Genomic DNA, 18,180 nt, shown 5'->3' on the forward strand with positions numbered 1-18,180 from the left:
GAGAGATAGAGAGAGAAAGAGAGAGAGAAAGATTTCAGAGATTTTTTTCCAAGGTCAGCCTCTACAGGAGATAGAGAATTTAGATTACCACACAAAACACTCAAATTAGAAAATAGGGAAAATGTATTTATAGCACAACTTTATTTAAGACTTTCGAGAGCAAAGCACAGAGAATGGGGCTTGAACTGAATGAGGAATTAAGCAGTTGACAGTAGCCTTTAATGTATTATTAATGCATTAATAATAATCCAAGCTAACGCTTATCCCAACATGTAGACCTTATTCACGCTAGCGCCATCTTTGATTTTTAATTGGAATGACAATGAGGCTGTGAGGGATAGATTTACAGTCTCTTCAATGGGCTGTTCTGCAGTTTAAAGTGTTTTTGGATTGTTTCGCGGACAAAACATTGATAAAATATCTGTCCAAGAACAATCAGTATACAAAGAACTCCAGACAACATGAGTTGTGGAAAATCAGATGTGATTTAGGAGTTTTATACAGCTATATACCGTTCGTGCCATTGAAAAGATTGTCATTCCCATTATAAACCAAATATGCCGATAGTGTGAATGAGGTCTATTGTTTTCTTTGTTTGAAAAGGACCGTATAGTTAATGTGTTAAACACAAAATATGTATATTTGCTAACGATTATTATTGTTATTTTTTTAAGTTTACAAACTGATTATTATTATTATTATTATTATTATTATTATTATTATTATTAACATACTTTGTTGACAAACATAGTGAAAGTGGCACATGGTATCTCGCTTGCCTTCTTTTCCCAGGACGGACTGAGATGAGATGAGCGATCAATGTGGATTGGTATGCTCGTGCACTTTAAAGAACTTTAACGAAAGAACAAAATCGCCACTTTGCCACTGTAGTATTAAAATCCTCACAGTTTAGAGCATACCGATAAAACACTCTAAGCAGTGTTTCTCAACTGGGTTGCCGGTTTATTCGGGCTGGGTTGCAGACAGCAGGGAAAGAACATGTCATGGTTCCCCCACTGAAACTTTTTCAGCGGCCGCCTAAATGAAATTTAGGACTGCTGAGGCCAATTTAATGATAATCGAATACATGCAAAAGGCTTCTCTACGACGCTATATTTTCACAATGCAATGAAAACTTGTTTTTCATGCAAGTGTACAAACAACTTGCGCCAATGATCTGCTCTAATGTCCTTTATCTCTGGAATTGATTCTAGTGAGAATTTTCTAGTTTGAATCGCTATGGAGGAAGTTAAACCTCTCAAACATGAAGCCCGACATTAGAAACAGCAGTGAGGTGGGACAGAGCAACACTGTGTTATGCGCCAAAGTAAAGTTGTTGTTTGTCTTTTAAAATGACTCATCATCACCCTTACAAAAAATGTTTCACGATTTTACAGTGGTAACAGTAACCTGTGCTCATATGTCATTGCACTGTATCTCTAAGGTCAAGTAGGGGCTTTTTCGTTGCAATATTTAAAAGATGCAAAGTTCTCAGTACTTCCCCTCATTTAACAGACCAAGGTCAACCAGAAAGCCAGACGATGATTGAACACGAAGCGTGCACCATTTCCTCAAGCAGCTCTGCATCTTCCTTTAACTCGACATGGTGTCGTGGTTGAAGCTGACCTGTCCCTCCAAAGAGTTCATTGATTGGGCAACTCTAATAGGAGTCATCCCTTTAAACACAGCACTGAAAACAGAGCGAGAGGTGTCGCAACGGTCAAAGACATCTATCTAGTGCATGTTTACATGGGCCAACAAATTAAAAAAGCACAATATCAATAGCAGCATCAATATTCCTGGTGGTTAATGTCATCAAACCACCAGAAAGAACTTCCGTTGTCACACTTCACAACAAATGCCATATGAAACATAGTAACCTAAGGTATATTCATATAATTGTGGGATCTCACGTATTAGTAGACTCTCAAACATTATATACAGTATGTTTCTTTCCTTGATTAAGATTCAAGGAAAAACATTCCTTTTGTATTTTACAACAATAAAAATAAACAGATTAAGTTCCACAGCTGTCATCCGTCATCTTAAGCATAAGATTTCATGCTTATTGGTAGTGGCACCTGGTGGCCGAGGCTGGTACCACATGCTAATTGTTAGCTAGCAAGCAAAGAAAAATAAAAAAAAAATAAATAAAATAAAAAACTTCTCATGTGTTTCCTCTTGAGAAGGAAAAAATAAATTGGGTGAGAATGTTTTTTTTTTTTTTGCTTGTTTGTTTGTTTGTTTTTTTGTTGTTGTTTTTGTTTTTTTTTTTGTTTTTTGGAGAGAAAAAAATATTTTTGAGAGAGAAAAGATTTTTTTATTTCTTTTATTTTGTTTTTATTTATTTATTTATTTTTATTTTTATTTTTTTTAGGACAATAGGCTCAGGAAAGCACAAAGACACTTAAAAAAATAAATAACATTTTTTAAAAAATAAATAAATAAATAACATTCACCAAGTGAATTTTTTTTTTTTTTTTTCACAGTGCAGTTGAGGGCTTCCGTAATGCACAGTACTGTATACTGCCAACAATTTTTAAAATAGTATGTGAAACAGTATGCAATAGGGCGGCTATGCAACAGCACATTTTGAACGGTAGGCTATATGCTACATTTGTTACATGACCTTAACACGTTGCATGTTTGAATTAGCAAGTTCGTTCGCTTGTCATATCAGAAATAAATATGATTATTTTACATTTTCAACCCAGGCTTGTGTATCTTGCGGCAGTATGACCAAATAATGAGTCAAGAAAATATTTTATAGTCAGAGTTTATAGCCTCTGCTCTGGTTCATTCATCTACTGGAAACGGAAGGTCAAGTCGAATGGATTTCACTGTGAAATATAGTATTCCTCATTTCATATACTGCACATTTTGGTAAATGTTGTAGTAGGTTTTCCGGGTGTTCCATTCTTGGAAAATTAGTAGCATGCTATGATGTAATTCCAAATAGCCTCTTAGTTGAGATCAGATGAAATCCAGTAAGCCTTTGTATGCCATCTACTGGTGAATGTGCAATTCATAACAAGAAATGTAAAACATGAACGAACCAAGACACATAATGTTATTTTATCTGTTTACTCTTCACCAGGGAGATACTAATATATATATATAATACAAAATTAAATAAAAATTCTCAAAATTCAAAAACCACTTTCAGAATTCACAACTATTAAAATGAGAGTTTACCCAAAAATAAAAATTCTGTAATAATTTACTCACCCTCATGACTTTTTTTCCTTCTTCTTTGGAACACAAAAGTAGATGTTAAGCAGAATGTTAGGTACTTACAGCCTTAGTCACCATTAAATTTCATTGCAACTTTTTTTTTCTCCATACAATGAAACCTAACAACTTTGTTCTGCCTAAAATCTCCATTTGTATTCCACTTTAGGAAAAAAAGTAAAGGGTGAGTAAATGGGGTAAGAATTTTAATTTTGGCTGAACTACCCTTTTAAGCTTTAAGTCAGCTTGCTTGATTTAGTCAGAAAACAGTACAGAGTACAGTACATTACACGCAGTAACTTAGCGGGGAAATGTGGCTTAATTAGCATTTGTGTAAAACAAGTGAAATTCAATAATAATAAAAAATAAAAACACAAATCACTAAAATAAAACATAGGACAAAATAAAACCTGGACTGGACTGCAGTTCTTATCTCCAAGTCAATAATACATTGCACTGAAGACTTGACAAAAGAATTAACATAAACACTTACTTACATAGGCCTACGGGGCGCCTTTGTACACGACACATGGTTTGTTTCGATTCACAAATTTACCAAGCACCACACACAACTCACTATACAAAGACAACTATCTGTTTTCGTTACTTTACTTTCATCTTTCCACTGACTTAATTTTACAGTATGAACAAGGCTGTTTCTACTTTATACCGTGTTGGGATATATACATCAGGGCACAAAATAAGGTTACGGGTCTTGGCAGTGGACAGTGACCTTAGCTTTTGCTGGTGCGGCTGAAATATGACATTCACACCTGATATAATCTTCCCTCTCATCGAATAATATACGACAGATATCAATATTGCTACTGTCTACTATGTTTTCTTAGCTGACAATAAAGGTAAAGTTTCACACATCCATACCACTTGAGGGCGTTCTGAGCACTATGGACGTTATTTAGGGACAAAACTTCATCCAAAGCTTAGAACAAGATGTCCTGTCTTAGCAAGTCCCACAAAAATTGTGCAATGGATCACATTGAGAAACAATTACACTCAAATACATACACATTATAGAAAAAGTAACAAAGACAGCCCAGATAGCACACGTACATCACCAAGATTTGTTTATATGTAGAGGATGTATTTATTAGGTTGTTTGCTCATCTGCAATAAGTCAAGAAGACATTCAATGTCAGATGTCTTTGAGATGTTTATGATGTAGCATGTTCGTAAATCTGATCCTTTTAATATTTTTAGCAGATGTTATGTTATGATTACCAAATGAAAAGATAAATAATAATAATAATAATAATAATAATAATAATAAATATCAGAGATATACGTGTGCTATCTGGGAGGTTTTTACATAAACAAACAAAACAAAAAACCTCCCCAAACATACATGAGAAATATCACACATGGGCTTTTTGAACATTTCACAGTTCCTGAAATGACTGAAGGTATATTTTGCCTTGATAAAGACATATAGATAACAAGATACTGTACACTATAATTATGATCCATTTAATCTCTCTCTAAATGTGGATAAGCACAACTGAACATATAACTGTAATCCAATTCCATACTCGACCATATTCATTTCCATAAATCTTTAAATTCAGTTGAATTTGAACGATTAATCTAGATGAACACTTTGCTATACATTACACTGTTAAAATAAAAAAAATACATCAATTTCCTCAATCCAGAATTAAATAATCTCTACATTTTTGTAATTCAGGAAATTCACATAGCAGTTACTTGCACCAGACTGCAAATATTTATAGAAAATCCCTTAAATATTCAAACTATAAGAGTAATTAACCATTAATATGATACCATTTATATTGTACTTGAGACAAAATGTGTGGTTTAATTGCGGGTATTCACCCCTTGTTCAGTGGAGAATGAAACACATACAAGATACAATTTGATATTTACAGAAACTACCAAATTTAGTCAAGTGTCTCGGATAATTCGTAAAACAGTTACGATTTCAGTGATTCAGAACATTCAGTGTTGTGATTCAGTGGCTAAGAACAGGCTAAAGATTTATTCTATATTCAAAAGCGTTTAAATTGAACTAATGTACAAAGGTAAAACATGTACAAATATTTAATCTAATCGATTTCATTAGCCAAACCTGACAATTGTATCCTGAGGTAACAAAACAACATTAACAATGCATTTGCACATTTAAAAATACAAACTTGAACACAATCCAAACACAACTAAAAACAACCTAAACATATGGCTTTCCCAGTACCTTAACATAAATTAAAGAAACAACATGGAAAGAGGTAATTAACGGAAAGAAAAAAACTTTTGTAAGACCTTTGTACTCAAAATTGAAAGATGCAATTTATAAGTGTTATACTTTTTCAACTGCATGTCAATTTATTTTCGAGTGTTGATTTTTTTCTCCACTCTCTGTGCATAAAACATACGTTTACTAGTAAGACGTGAGAGTAAAGAAGCATTTGTTAAATTGTCCAAATGTGTTCTTGAAAACTAAAAGCCAACTCAAAAATACAGTATAACTGGCTTGCAAATACCACACAGACGAATCTGAAAAACAAGTGAGAATCTAGTTACTATAGTAACACAGTGAGCATTGGAATGTTTCCTTATTGGTGCTCTAGTTCAGCCACGTTTTAAAATAAAATAAGTGGAAAAACAATACATAACCATTAATTAAATCTGCCTTAATACCTCACGGTAAGACTGATGATTTCCTATGGATGGTGGGTGTCTAAATACCAAAGAGCAACTCCTTAAACTATCGCACACTCTTAAGTAAAAGTTTATGCATTGTTGTAATAGTGAGAACCTGTTTGAATTCCGATTGGTCGCATATGGCTTGCCTTTCTCCTTCCCCCAATTTCAAGCAGTCATTGACTTTATCCTTCTGTAACGCCCTCCCAAGTACCCTGTTATTGTCCCCTCCCCCCCCACTGTGGTTGAAAAGGAACTACATTGGCTCATTATAGTTGTAAGTTGGGGCAGCGGAGTACTGTTGACCCTGCACAGCCCCCTGTGCAGCCCCCATTGCTGCCTGCTGTGCTGCCTGCTGGACATGAGGGTTCTTCCATGCACCAGTGGTCCATTCTTCCTGAGCCTTGCTCATGCTGCCCCCACTGCCACGGTAGAAGTTGTGAACCTAAGCCAGAGGAAATTTTTCTCAAAGGTTGATCTTTCATAACGACAGCCAAGACAAGTAATTATTCGGACACAAAAAAACATGTTAGATGTTAGTTTAATAAACATCTACTATATGTGGAGCAAAATTTGGACCAATAAGATTTCACCGTGGCAGGACATTGTGACAAAAATAGAAACCAAAAGACCAACAAAGTGTTTTGTTGCACGTCTCTTATAGCAGTCGCGGCTGGTTAGCACAAAAGCTCAGATTAACATGTACAAGATATAGTTATTAACGATAACTTATAGACCTTTAAAGACAGACTTACAGGTTGTTGATTGGTGGTATGTGCCTCTGTTGAAGCCATCAGTCCACATTATTTCTACCTTGTTTTAAAACAATCTTATTTAATAGCAGAATTTGTGATGAACAGCTACACTTCCCATGATCCAGCAGAGAAATCTTCACCAATCAGAAAATCGCAGCAAAAAAAGCGCGGCAAAAGTGCTACTGCACTGTTAGCTGACACGATTGAACCGGTCTCCCTAAACTCTCAAACTACTCAAACTACTCCTGTCATATATTTGAATATGTTGCAATAAAATTAATTTTCTATACATACAATAAACAACTTTAAATCAATAGTTTTAGGCTTCAGTGGATTCTAGTTCATTCCCTAATATAAGATTGTGAGTACACAGTCTTGTATGTTTGTCTTTTTGTCTGATTTTCAAATAATTTTTGCTTCAAATCAAGGCTAGTAGTATCCGGATTTACCTCGGAGCTGGTTGGTTTGGTTCATGGCTTAGAATTCTTTTATTTAAGGTGAAGTGTGTAACTTTTTTGATGTCAAAATACATTCTACTCTTCCAGATTATTGTTCATTGACAACTATAAGTAGGCCATTTGTGGGTTTACCTCCCCCAAAAGTATTAACACTGAGCCTCTCAGCCACTATCAAAACATTGATGTTTATATTTTGAGTGGCCCGCTCAGCTCCACCCGTCCCTTTCTAGATCAGCCTATAGCGTGAATTTGGGGTATGGCTAAAAAAAATTTTGCTTTGTCTACAGATGTTAAAGCCAAAATTTGAAGACTCGCTAAAAGACACAGTAGTAAAACAAGAGTGAACACTGGCGTTGCATTTACAAGGTGGAGGACACACACACACCACCAATGATGAGATCGCCATGGCAAATGGGAGCGCCAATAACGAGATTGCCGAGCAAGTCGCTAATATACCACCGCCTCCTCCCGTCAACAACAGCGATCTCGCCTCGGGTGCCAGAATGGTCAGAAATGGCACTGTCATTACACTTACTAGGTACCAGAACAACCATCCTACCTCATGTGCTCGATTCCCTGCACACCCAGCTGCCGTTCAATCCAGTGATGTCATCGGACTACTGGATTCCTCTTCCAAGCTTTCTGCCCAGTGTGTTTATGTTACAGTGTTCTTGTTCATTACGACATTAAACATTTATCACCTTTTATTTAGTATTGCCTATTAGTTCATAGGGAATCAGAGAGTGCGAAAGGGTGTGAGTCTAAAGGCCCAAACATACTTCACCCAAATGCAGACACGAGCGCTTCACCGATGCATGGCTAACGGGTGGTCCCGTTGTACATACATTACGTGCGGTCTTGCGTTACTCTGGTGGTTACAAACCTTGGACCACAAGGGGGCGAAATAGTTTTTTTAGGCGTCACAAAACTGGATGTGGTGGAGTCAACATTTCGACAGTTGAGGAGTGTGCTTTTGTATTTTCAAAAAAGACTACAGAAAAATATGTTTGTATAGTCTAACTTGTCCGGCAAGACTCTCTCAAATTGCTGCTCTGCCACGATAGTTGTTGATTGAAAAAAGAAAATCCGCTGTAGCGCCCCTTGCGGCAATGCTGAGAATACAGTGCATACTTGCGTTAGGTTATGAATTGCGCTCTGACACATTTCACAACACAACTATGCGTGAAATCAAGCTTGCGTAGCAAGATGTGTCTGCTGAGTTCATGTACTTATGTAGAGCATGTTTTGGCCTTAAAGGGTGTTGCCAAAGGTTGTTTGGAAACATTTTGTAATTCCATTTGGTGCCACTAGTAGCGCAGAAATTACACACTTCACCTTTAAGGATTTTATGAAATCCCTATGGAAAAAAGTAATGGGAAAAATACTTTCGGAACCATGACGGCTGAAAAAGTGGACGAGCACTGTTGTGCTCTATTGCTTGTTGCTTTATCACGTCACACTTGGTAAGGATACAAACTTAATGGTGATTTCAGTTATATTTAAAAGGATAGTTCACCCAAAAATGAAAATTCTTTCATCAGTTACTCACCCTCATGCCATCCCATATGTGTGACTTTATTTCCTCTGCTGAACACAAACAAAGATTTTCAGAAGAATATCTCAGCTATGTAGGTCCATACAATGCAAGTGAATGGTGATCAGACCTTTGTTTCTCACCCACATCTATTATATTGCTTCTGAAGATATGGCTTTAAACACTGGAGTCATATGGATTACTTCTATGTTTCCTTTATGTGATTTTTGGAGCTACAAATGTCTGATCACCATTCACTTGCATGGTATGGACCTACATAGCTGAGATATTTTTCTTAAAATCTTCATTTGTGTTCTGCAGAAGAAAGAATGTCATGCATATCTAGGATGGCAAGAGGGTGAGTAAATGAGAGAATTTTCATTTTTGGGTCAACTATCCCTTTAAGTATCAACTTTGTCACAGGTGTTTCTTCTAAAACTCTTTAGGAGAAATAAAAATAGAGACAAATGAGACAATTGCTGACATACAGTATCAGTATAGATCTATAAAAATGTATGTGGATGGCATAGCTCAGATAATCTGGTCTTGGAAGAATTTGATGAGTAATGTTCATATGAGTTCGTATTAAAATCTGTGACTTTTTGAACTTCTGCAAATCTGAGCACAATTTGAGACCCAGGAGAAAATCTGAGAGGCAGGAGACTTAAGCAAAGGTCTCAATATGTTCTCCATTTGATGTCTAGCAAAAACTATAGTGATATTAAGTGATATGAAATAACACTATTGATTAATACTGTTAAGACATTATTATTATTATTATTTAACAGACATCATGCTGTTAAAAACAGCAAAGGGAATATTATAATGAGATGTGTATATTCAAAATACTAATAATGGAGAAACAATAACGGGTACCTTGGTGAGGGCAATGAACGAGAACACAGCCACGGCAGTGAACATGATGGTGGGAATCAGCATAACAACAGCAGAGCCGATATTAGTGCTGAAAAATGTGATGGTGGCCAGCCAGCCACTGTAATAAAAAACATGAAGAACAAAAATTCTCTTCATTAACAAAGCACTCGGAAATAAGCTAATGCTTGTATAAATTCAGAACATTACATAACTTTTTTATCTATTCTTAAAATAACATACTAAATGTACTCTACTAATATTCTGTGACATAAAAGACAACAGTACTCTTTTGAATTTCTACTAGCTTGCTTAACTGGAATGATTATAGCAGTGGTTGACAACCCAAAAATGGTTCACATGTCTGTTCTTATAGGGCAATGGACAGCAGGGAAAAACAATGGTAATTGTGAATAATAAAATGCCATTAACCATATAATGGTGTATATTGAAGATTAGATTAAAGAACTTTAAGAGGAAGGAGATCTATCTATCTATCAAATGCAACAACAAACATATAACAACTGGGACTAACAAACTGAAATATATTGACATTGCCCTTAATTTTATTTCATAAATACAAAGAAAATTTCTTACCACACTCCCCATCCTGGGATTCCAACTGCCTGAATGATACTGATCACCACCTGTGCCATGAATACAAAGAAAAACGCCATAAAGTTGAAAGAGCTGTCTGTCCTGCAAGAAAGAAAAAACATTCTGCTTTAGGATAGTTTGCAACTACATGACTGGAATTAACAGACAATTAGAAAACATCTTGGAAGTCACAGTTATAAACTGAACTCACTTGAAGGCCTTGTAGATGGGCCTAAACCAGCACACGTATGAGCATGGGGTGAACAGTATTAGCCACAGAATAGACATTCCAAAATTGGTTGCCCCGCCCCCACCGCACATCCATGCCAGACAACCAATCAGGTTCACGGCTAGGGTGGCACTGTTTACTTAGAGTAAGAAAAATCAAAAAGAGGTTTTCAAAAAAGAGCTACTTTAAAGTGTGAAAGACCCTATAACTAAAGCTTACATTGGTAAACAATTTTTTTTTAATAATCGTAAATGTAATTGTAAAAAGCACTGATTGCATTCGTAGGGGCCGTTCACACCAAACGCATCCATGCGCTAAAAAAGCTGGATCAAAAATGCAAAAAATGCAAAAAGATCAGAGATCGCAATGGTCCAAAATGTCCACTTAGTGCATGTTTACATACTGTAGGAAAACAGCACGGACAGACACAAAAAACATTCGGTGTGAACGCCCCCTTAGAATGCAAGCTTGCTTTGCGATGCACACTTAGGGATGTAGTTGAATGTGTAAACAGGAAAAGTGAATAGCTAAACTGTAATAATACCACATCTGATGCCACAGGACAGGTGTTGGTTAAAGCGCAAAAGCACATTTTTGACACAGTGGCTAAAATCGAATAGCTAATAAAAATCTAACTAGAGCTCTAAGACTAAGAATAAAACATTGCATTTAAGATGTCATAAACAGTATGGGTAATACTAGAACTAATGGCACCTATACAATTTTGTATTTATTAAAAAAAACAAAATAAACACTTACATTCTCATCTCCCACACCCATTTGCAAATAGTTCCCAACTTGTGTGCTAATCAAAAAAAGGAACTTTTGTAAACAATTGTCATAGAAATTCGAAATCTGACTTGAGATGGATCTTTTACTCAGTATCTCAGACACCTACACTCAGTATCCTAGAGACCCACACACAGATTGGAAGTGTCCAATCCTACAGTCAAATATACTCACTCTTCAGAGATTACTTATATCCTACTTAAGCACTAATATAGCACCCCTTTTCCTCGTTTATTTATGGCCAGAAGATCTCTTCAAACACAGTAGAGACTCCCCGAATTCAGATTGGTTTAAATCTTATTGCTAAGCAAAATTCCAGTCCCAACTGGTTTCAGTTCCTTATACAGTAGATATACCACCTGCAGTAATTTCCAGAAATAGTTACCACATCTCAGAACATCTTTTTCTTATGAACATTTACACTTATTCCATCCTACATGACAAAAGTAAATCTAATACTTGTAGTACTCAATAATAATATACAGTAGTGCATCAAACGAATAACACAGGAGTCAAATGACAACCCACGTTTGTATGAACTGACATATCAACATCAAAAACCTGTCTTTACAACTTTTTGTGTGCCTAGGTTTTCACAGTGTTCACAATGGAAACAAAGTTGACATTGTAATGGCAAACAAAGCCACATGACCGTATTCTACTCCATTGTGTGCACAGCACAACCAACAGCAAGTAGTGTACAGTGAGAAAAACTCCAAAAACAGAACAGAAGAAATCAATATATGTATTATAGACTCACATATCCAAAGGTAATACATCCGTTTACACATTGTCCGGAATTGGTCTGGAATCTCGTTGAAGTCTTGGTAAAAGCATGGCTTCAGAGGAATGAACCGTGGAAGAGGGGGGAAATTGTTTTCTGTGGAGGGAAAACCCCCCATCCCACAATTTCAAACTCCGAGTTCACTAACAAAAAGTAATAAAAAAGTACTTTGGTACTCCCATGTTTTTTAGACATGGTATTGTGATAGCACATGTACATTACCCAGATGTCTATTTGATGCGTATTAACATCTAGGAGACGTATTTTTACCCAGATAGCGCACATACATCTCAGAGATGTGTATTTTTTATCTTTTCATCTGGAAAGCATCATACTCTAATTAACATCTGCTAAACATCTTTAAAAGATCAGATTAACAAACATTCTAAATCATAAATGTCTCAAAGACATCTACTGAGTGTCTTATTGACATCCGAGAGGAGACGTCTTATAGACGTATTGCAGATGAGCAAACAATGTAAAAAAATATGTCTTCCCGATGTAAACACATATCAAATAGATGTCTGAGTTATGTTCGTGTGCTATCAGTGTAGGTTGTAGGGCTGTCCCCAGACCAAAAATGTTTCTAGTCGACTAGGAGGCGTTAGTTTAAGCCATTAGTCGACTAGTCGTCGCATGTTTATGATATTAATTTAATTGCTTAAATATATTTTTTGGGGGGGCATCAGAAAATGGTTTGAGTTCCAGGGCTGAGAAAGAATGTTATAAGTAACATTGCTAACACTGTTCTACATTACAGAGAAATACTTAAAAATATTTAAAATATACATTTTACAAGCGCACACACGAAGCGAGCCGCAGCGACACCGGCAAAAGTAATGATTCTGAATGTGTCGCACAAACCAGCAAGGAGACTGTCTGGACATTTTATTAATTTATAGAGAGAAATGCACATTAGTGTTGTGCCGACAGACAATAATCTCGAGGATCGTCGAAGGTCAGAGTGATCGCCGATAGCTGATGCCTTTGACGATGTCAAGACGATATTTGGCTTGTTTTCCCATGAATGTATTAAATTATTATTATTATTATTAGGCTATTATTATTATCAAATTAATATTACAAATAATTTGCCCGTAGACACACAGACACGCGCTTTATTATATTATTAAGAACAGATGACAGAAAAGCTGTCTATGTGCATGTATGACACGCTGATTGTACGGAGGCGTGCAGTCTCGTGGAACACACGTATGTAAAGGGTTCTCACTCTGTCTTTGTTTTTTTTTTGCAAGATCAGTATCGTCTATGAGAAATGACCTCAGACGTCTCAGCTCAGGAGGTGCTTTGAGTTCAGTTCGCTTTATTTCCACAGAGCAGTTCATTGTGACCACAACTCTGCAGCCTATACATCTGTGATTAAACATAAAATAATACAAAAACACATTCACCTCGAACCATGATTTATATTTCAGTGATTATTATCATCATTATAGTTATTACTGATGGTACATGGAAGGCTACTTAAATATATATATAATTTTTTTGATCACTTCATTATATTGATTGCATTTTCATTTCGTTTGGAGTGCAATTTGAATTTAGAAATGTATTTGATTTAAGTTTTTCGTTTTTTAAATAAATTAATTTAATTTTAAATGCAAAATCACTAAAGCAAGTATATTTACCGATTCCTCAGCCCTGGGGGTTGCTGATGTAATTGGATATTGCGATTTTATATGTATATATATATATATATATATATATATATATATATATATATATATATATATATATATATATATATATATAAAATCGTGAAGGAGGGAACAAAACAAATTTATTCACACACATGATGTATTTTCCCGGACAACTAAATACCTGACCGGTGGAGAATGCAGGCTCTTTGCCAGAGAGATGTTGACAGCTATTGTAAAGCCATCTTTCAAATGTTGAACAACACACATTTTAATTGCACTTAATTGTTTTCCAGATTCATTTGAATTTTTTGTTAAATTAAATAAAGTTCAAAGTTTGCTTTTTTGTGTAGGCTTAACACTAACCCTGCTTAACGAACAGTACCCCATCGTACCACCTAGCGTCCAACCAGCGGTAATACCTAAGTTCGTCGGTTTCCTGTGGAGTTCTTTTTTTTTTCTGTGACCAACCGACCAATCAAAACTTGGTTGATCAAGATCTTCTCATCGACTAACGTTTGGTCGACTATTAGGGGGCAGCCCTAGTAGGTTGTTTGCTCATCTGCAAAACATCTATAAGATGTTTCCTCTTAGATGTCAATAAGACATTCAGCAGATGTCTTTGAGACGTTTATGATTTAGAATATTTGTAAATCTGATCTTTTTAAGATGTTCAGCAGATGTTAATTAGAATGTGACCCTGAAAGCACACGTACATCTCCGAGAAGTCTGTTTTAGATCTTTTTTTAATCTGGAAAGCGTCACAATTAACATCTGCTAAACTGATCTTAAAAAGATAAGATTTACAATCATTCTAAATCATAAACGTCTCAAAGACATCTGCTGAATGTCTTATTGACATCCAGACATACTTATTGACGTATTGCAGATGAGCAAACAACGTAAAAAAACAATAAAACATCTTCCAGATGTAAACACACACATCCAATTGATGTCTGGGTGATGCATCAGGAGATGCTTTCCAGATGAAAAGATCTAAAACTGACATCTCTGAGATATACTGTATGTACGCTATTTGGGTATGGTTTTATACTGGTGTTCTAGACATGTTCCAAGGCTATATCATGTTTTAGCTTTAAGATACATGTAATTACCATGGTATGTGAATATAGTAGTAATTCAGTAACATAGTTAGTTTGTATCAAAGTACCATAGTACTACCATTTTTACTATCACCACAGTACTTTTTGTAAGGATTTCTCTTACCAGCCATGCTTACATGTTGATAAAAGAGTGAAAAGCTACTAAACAGATTTTGTTATGGTTTTAGAAAATCAAGAAAGTGAAGAACTCTTACCTGCCATGGAGAGTGGAGTTTTTTCGGATCACCTAAGTCAAACTTTAATATTAAAACCCTGTAAGAAAAACACACTTTACAGCTTGAATTGCACACACTGCAATTGAACACTTAAAGAAGTCCACGTGTTTAGACTTACAACAGCCTGAAACCTCATTATAACAAAGCCTATTTCCAACCCAGTCTCATGAAAATTCGTACATATTTTACGAGTTGGCTATTTTGTTTTCGTACGAGTTCATTCATATGAATTTGTACGATTTCATCACGTGCAAATGCCCGGATGTCTAATGGGGAAGTAAGAACGAGTTTCATGGACAAGGCTTTAAGGACATGCTTATCAATATTAGGGATGTGCGAGACTAGTCGACTAAACAGTTCTGATGCTGCTTGTCGACACTGGAATTACTAGTCGGTTAATATTTCCCCCCATTAAACTGATAATAATTTTTACACATTTACGTTTGGCTTTATATTTTTACAGAGGCTGCACTTAAATTACTGTCATATTAATGTAACATATTTTAAATAGAATTAATAATACAAATATTATTTAAAAAGAGGATTTCTGGAGCAGATACAGAGTTTAATTTCACCTCAGGCTGCAGGAAAATGTCCTCTCACTAGACAAGCTAACTCAGCAAAGTAGTTATGAAATCACTTCAGTGGTTCAGGAATCGGCTTTCCAAATGTTTGAAAGTCCCTATGGATGTTTTCACATTTGAGTCTTCTTTACATCTGTGCATGCTTGAATGTTATTTTTCCACTGAGCGGGCTTTTTCAAGTGCAAGATAGCCACCTCAGGTGAGTCAAGTCCCCTCTTTCACCGGACCATGTCGAAGTGTTAATTTTACTCATCCAAAAATTTATGCTTTTGAGTAAGTAGCCTAGAAGATAACAGTTTTAGACCAGGTATGCAATTTTTTTAATCTGCTGATTAAGAAGGCTATTTTCAACAATGTGCCGACTGCTTAACGTGTTAAACTATCTTTATTCTGTGTGCACATCATGTTTAGAATACATTAGGTTTATTGCAGGCTACATCACAGACCTGTTTTTTCTATCCTATGGCTCCTTTTTTTTATGTACAGTGATCATAGTTCAAGGCGAGCACGTTGCAGATAAATGCCCCTATTCAGTGGAATTTAGCTTCAGATTTGGAATAGATTAAGTATTTTAAATGGGTCGCATAATTTTTTTTTTTTTTTTTTTTTTTACTGTTTTCTGAAGGTTGGTTTCTCTTTAGACTAGTCAACTAGTCGGTTACAAAACTTCCGTTTAAACGACAGTCAAATTAGTCGTAGCGCACATCCCTAATTAATATTATGCCCTTACCCAAACCCCTTATCAAAACCTAACCATTCAGTAGAGTGTATAAACATGATAGGAAGCTGTTACGTGTGACAGAAGCAAGTAATTGTTGCGTATTAGATGGAAACGATGTCCAGCGACGTCACTGGCTGTAGTGAAAGTCGTACGAATTTATACGAGTGCAGTCATACGATATCATACGAATTAGCCAAATTTAGAAAAGTCGTATGAATCCTTACAATTTCGCCGTGAGAGTGTGTAGCCTATTCCAGTGTCAGAGGCAAGTTTGTCCTTTGATATGCATGTAAAAATTTTGCAAAATAAAAACACAATCGGGTGTAAATAGAATGAGCTCTTATGCTGACTAAAAACAACTCAATTCACAGTTGTTGCCTTCGGAAGCGATCCAGACTCAAAAATGTTGCGCCCCTAATAATGCAAATGAACCCATTTCTCATTCAGGATTCTAAATATTACATGTATAAACCTCAAATACTCTTTCATGAAACTGTAACTGTTTATTATTAGATCCTTCAAGATACAATATAGGAGGAAGTAATGTAAGTTAATGAGGCCTGGTTACAGAATCATCCATGATTTGAACATATACAGCTACCACATTGACGATATTTGATGTAATACAATGAAAAATGATTCGAACGTTCAAATAATGAACCGTTTCATCGTAGCGATTATTATCAACCGATTATTCGTAGCGATTACTATCCTCTCACGCTAAGATTTAGTCGCCAAACCCTTGCAATATGAAGGGCATTGTACAAACTGATGCATAGTTGCCCTAATGTTAGTCTGCATTCATTTATATGGACATGATTGAGATAAATCGCAAAATGAGTCTTGAAAGACAAAACAAAAATAGTTTAAGATTTTGCGAAATACATTTTCGCCTAATTTTCGGGCGGTATAGAGGTCGCGCTGAGCGCCCTTCAAGGGAAAACGATGGAGCTGAATGTGGAGGTGTTTTATTCACTAGTGCTCAATAAGATCGTATGCATTTAAGTTTTTTCCAGCATGCAATACATTATAAATCTGATCAGAGTGCATAGATGTGAATCACACGGATTGAGGAAAAAATCAGCGCTGGAAAACATTCCCTTACCTTCTCGCGCGTTCACCCACGAATCTGATGCCTTTACAAGAGTGAGTGAGTGAGCGATGGACTTGCAAAGAAGGGTGATGTTTTCCAATTCCGTTATATTGTGAGATGTAATTTCAGGATACAGGAGTAAAAACAATCACGTCACAGTCCTCATACACACGCGTTCATCCGTTCGGCGAGGGATGAGTGCGATGATGCTAATGAGCTCGTGATCGGCGGGGCCTCTGCGCTCGCGATACTTCATTCCTTCACGCCCGTGTGGCCGCTCTCCACGGTACTGAAGCAGCCTTTGAAGCGCTTACCCAAAAGTCTGAAAACACATATGGATATGACCTCAACACTCGTGTCCTTAAAAATGGATTTATTCCAACACTTTAATATCTGGCTATAACATAATTGCCAATCCACCCTGCTGAAAAACAAACAAACAAACAATAGAAACCCTCACTGAAATTCTAATGGTTTAATGGTGATAATGGTGGAAACTTCATTGCTCCTTCTGGGTCTCTACTGGTAATTTGTTGGCTTCTATAGAGCGCAACAGTCCCGCCCCTCTTTTTCAGCCGTCCTGATATACATGTATTATACCCATCCGCAGAGCCACAGAGCCATACGTCACAGAGCTAGTTTCCGGATCGATACTTGTGCCACCTACAGTTTTGAAGCGTAATTGCTTACATTTGTTTGCTTTATTAGATTGAAAACGTGCTGTTTTTAAATCGATTTCCATTTGATGACTATCTTAAACATTTAATGGTAACACTTTTCTGTAAGGTTCCATTTGTTAACATTAGTTAATGCAGTAGGTATCATGAACGGACAATGAACTATATTTTTAACCATTATT

At 36.1% G+C, this 18,180-nt stretch overlaps 1 protein-coding gene across 1 annotated transcript; it reads right to left on the reverse strand.

Annotated features, from left to right (window-relative positions):
* Nucleotides 1-2,843: 2,843 nt before the first annotated feature.
* On the reverse strand, nucleotides 2,844-17,847 carry scamp5a (secretory carrier membrane protein 5a). The gene is made up of 7 exons (XM_051692991.1): nucleotides 17,334-17,847; nucleotides 14,903-14,960; nucleotides 11,903-12,022; nucleotides 10,336-10,492; nucleotides 10,125-10,226; nucleotides 9,531-9,648; nucleotides 2,844-6,352 (listed from the first exon to the last, which is right to left on the reverse strand). The coding sequence occupies exons 2-7, from the start codon at nucleotides 14,907-14,909 to the stop codon at nucleotides 6,164-6,166; spliced, it is 693 nt and encodes a 230-aa protein (XP_051548951.1). The 5' UTR covers nucleotides 14,910-14,960; nucleotides 17,334-17,847; the 3' UTR covers nucleotides 2,844-6,163.
* Between the last annotated feature and the right edge of the window lie 333 nt (nucleotides 17,848-18,180).

Source organism: Myxocyprinus asiaticus, chromosome 48 (genome assembly GCF_019703515.2).
Source record: "Myxocyprinus asiaticus isolate MX2 ecotype Aquarium Trade chromosome 48, UBuf_Myxa_2, whole genome shotgun sequence".
Classification (NCBI taxonomy): domain Eukaryota; kingdom Metazoa; phylum Chordata; class Actinopteri; order Cypriniformes; family Catostomidae; genus Myxocyprinus; species Myxocyprinus asiaticus.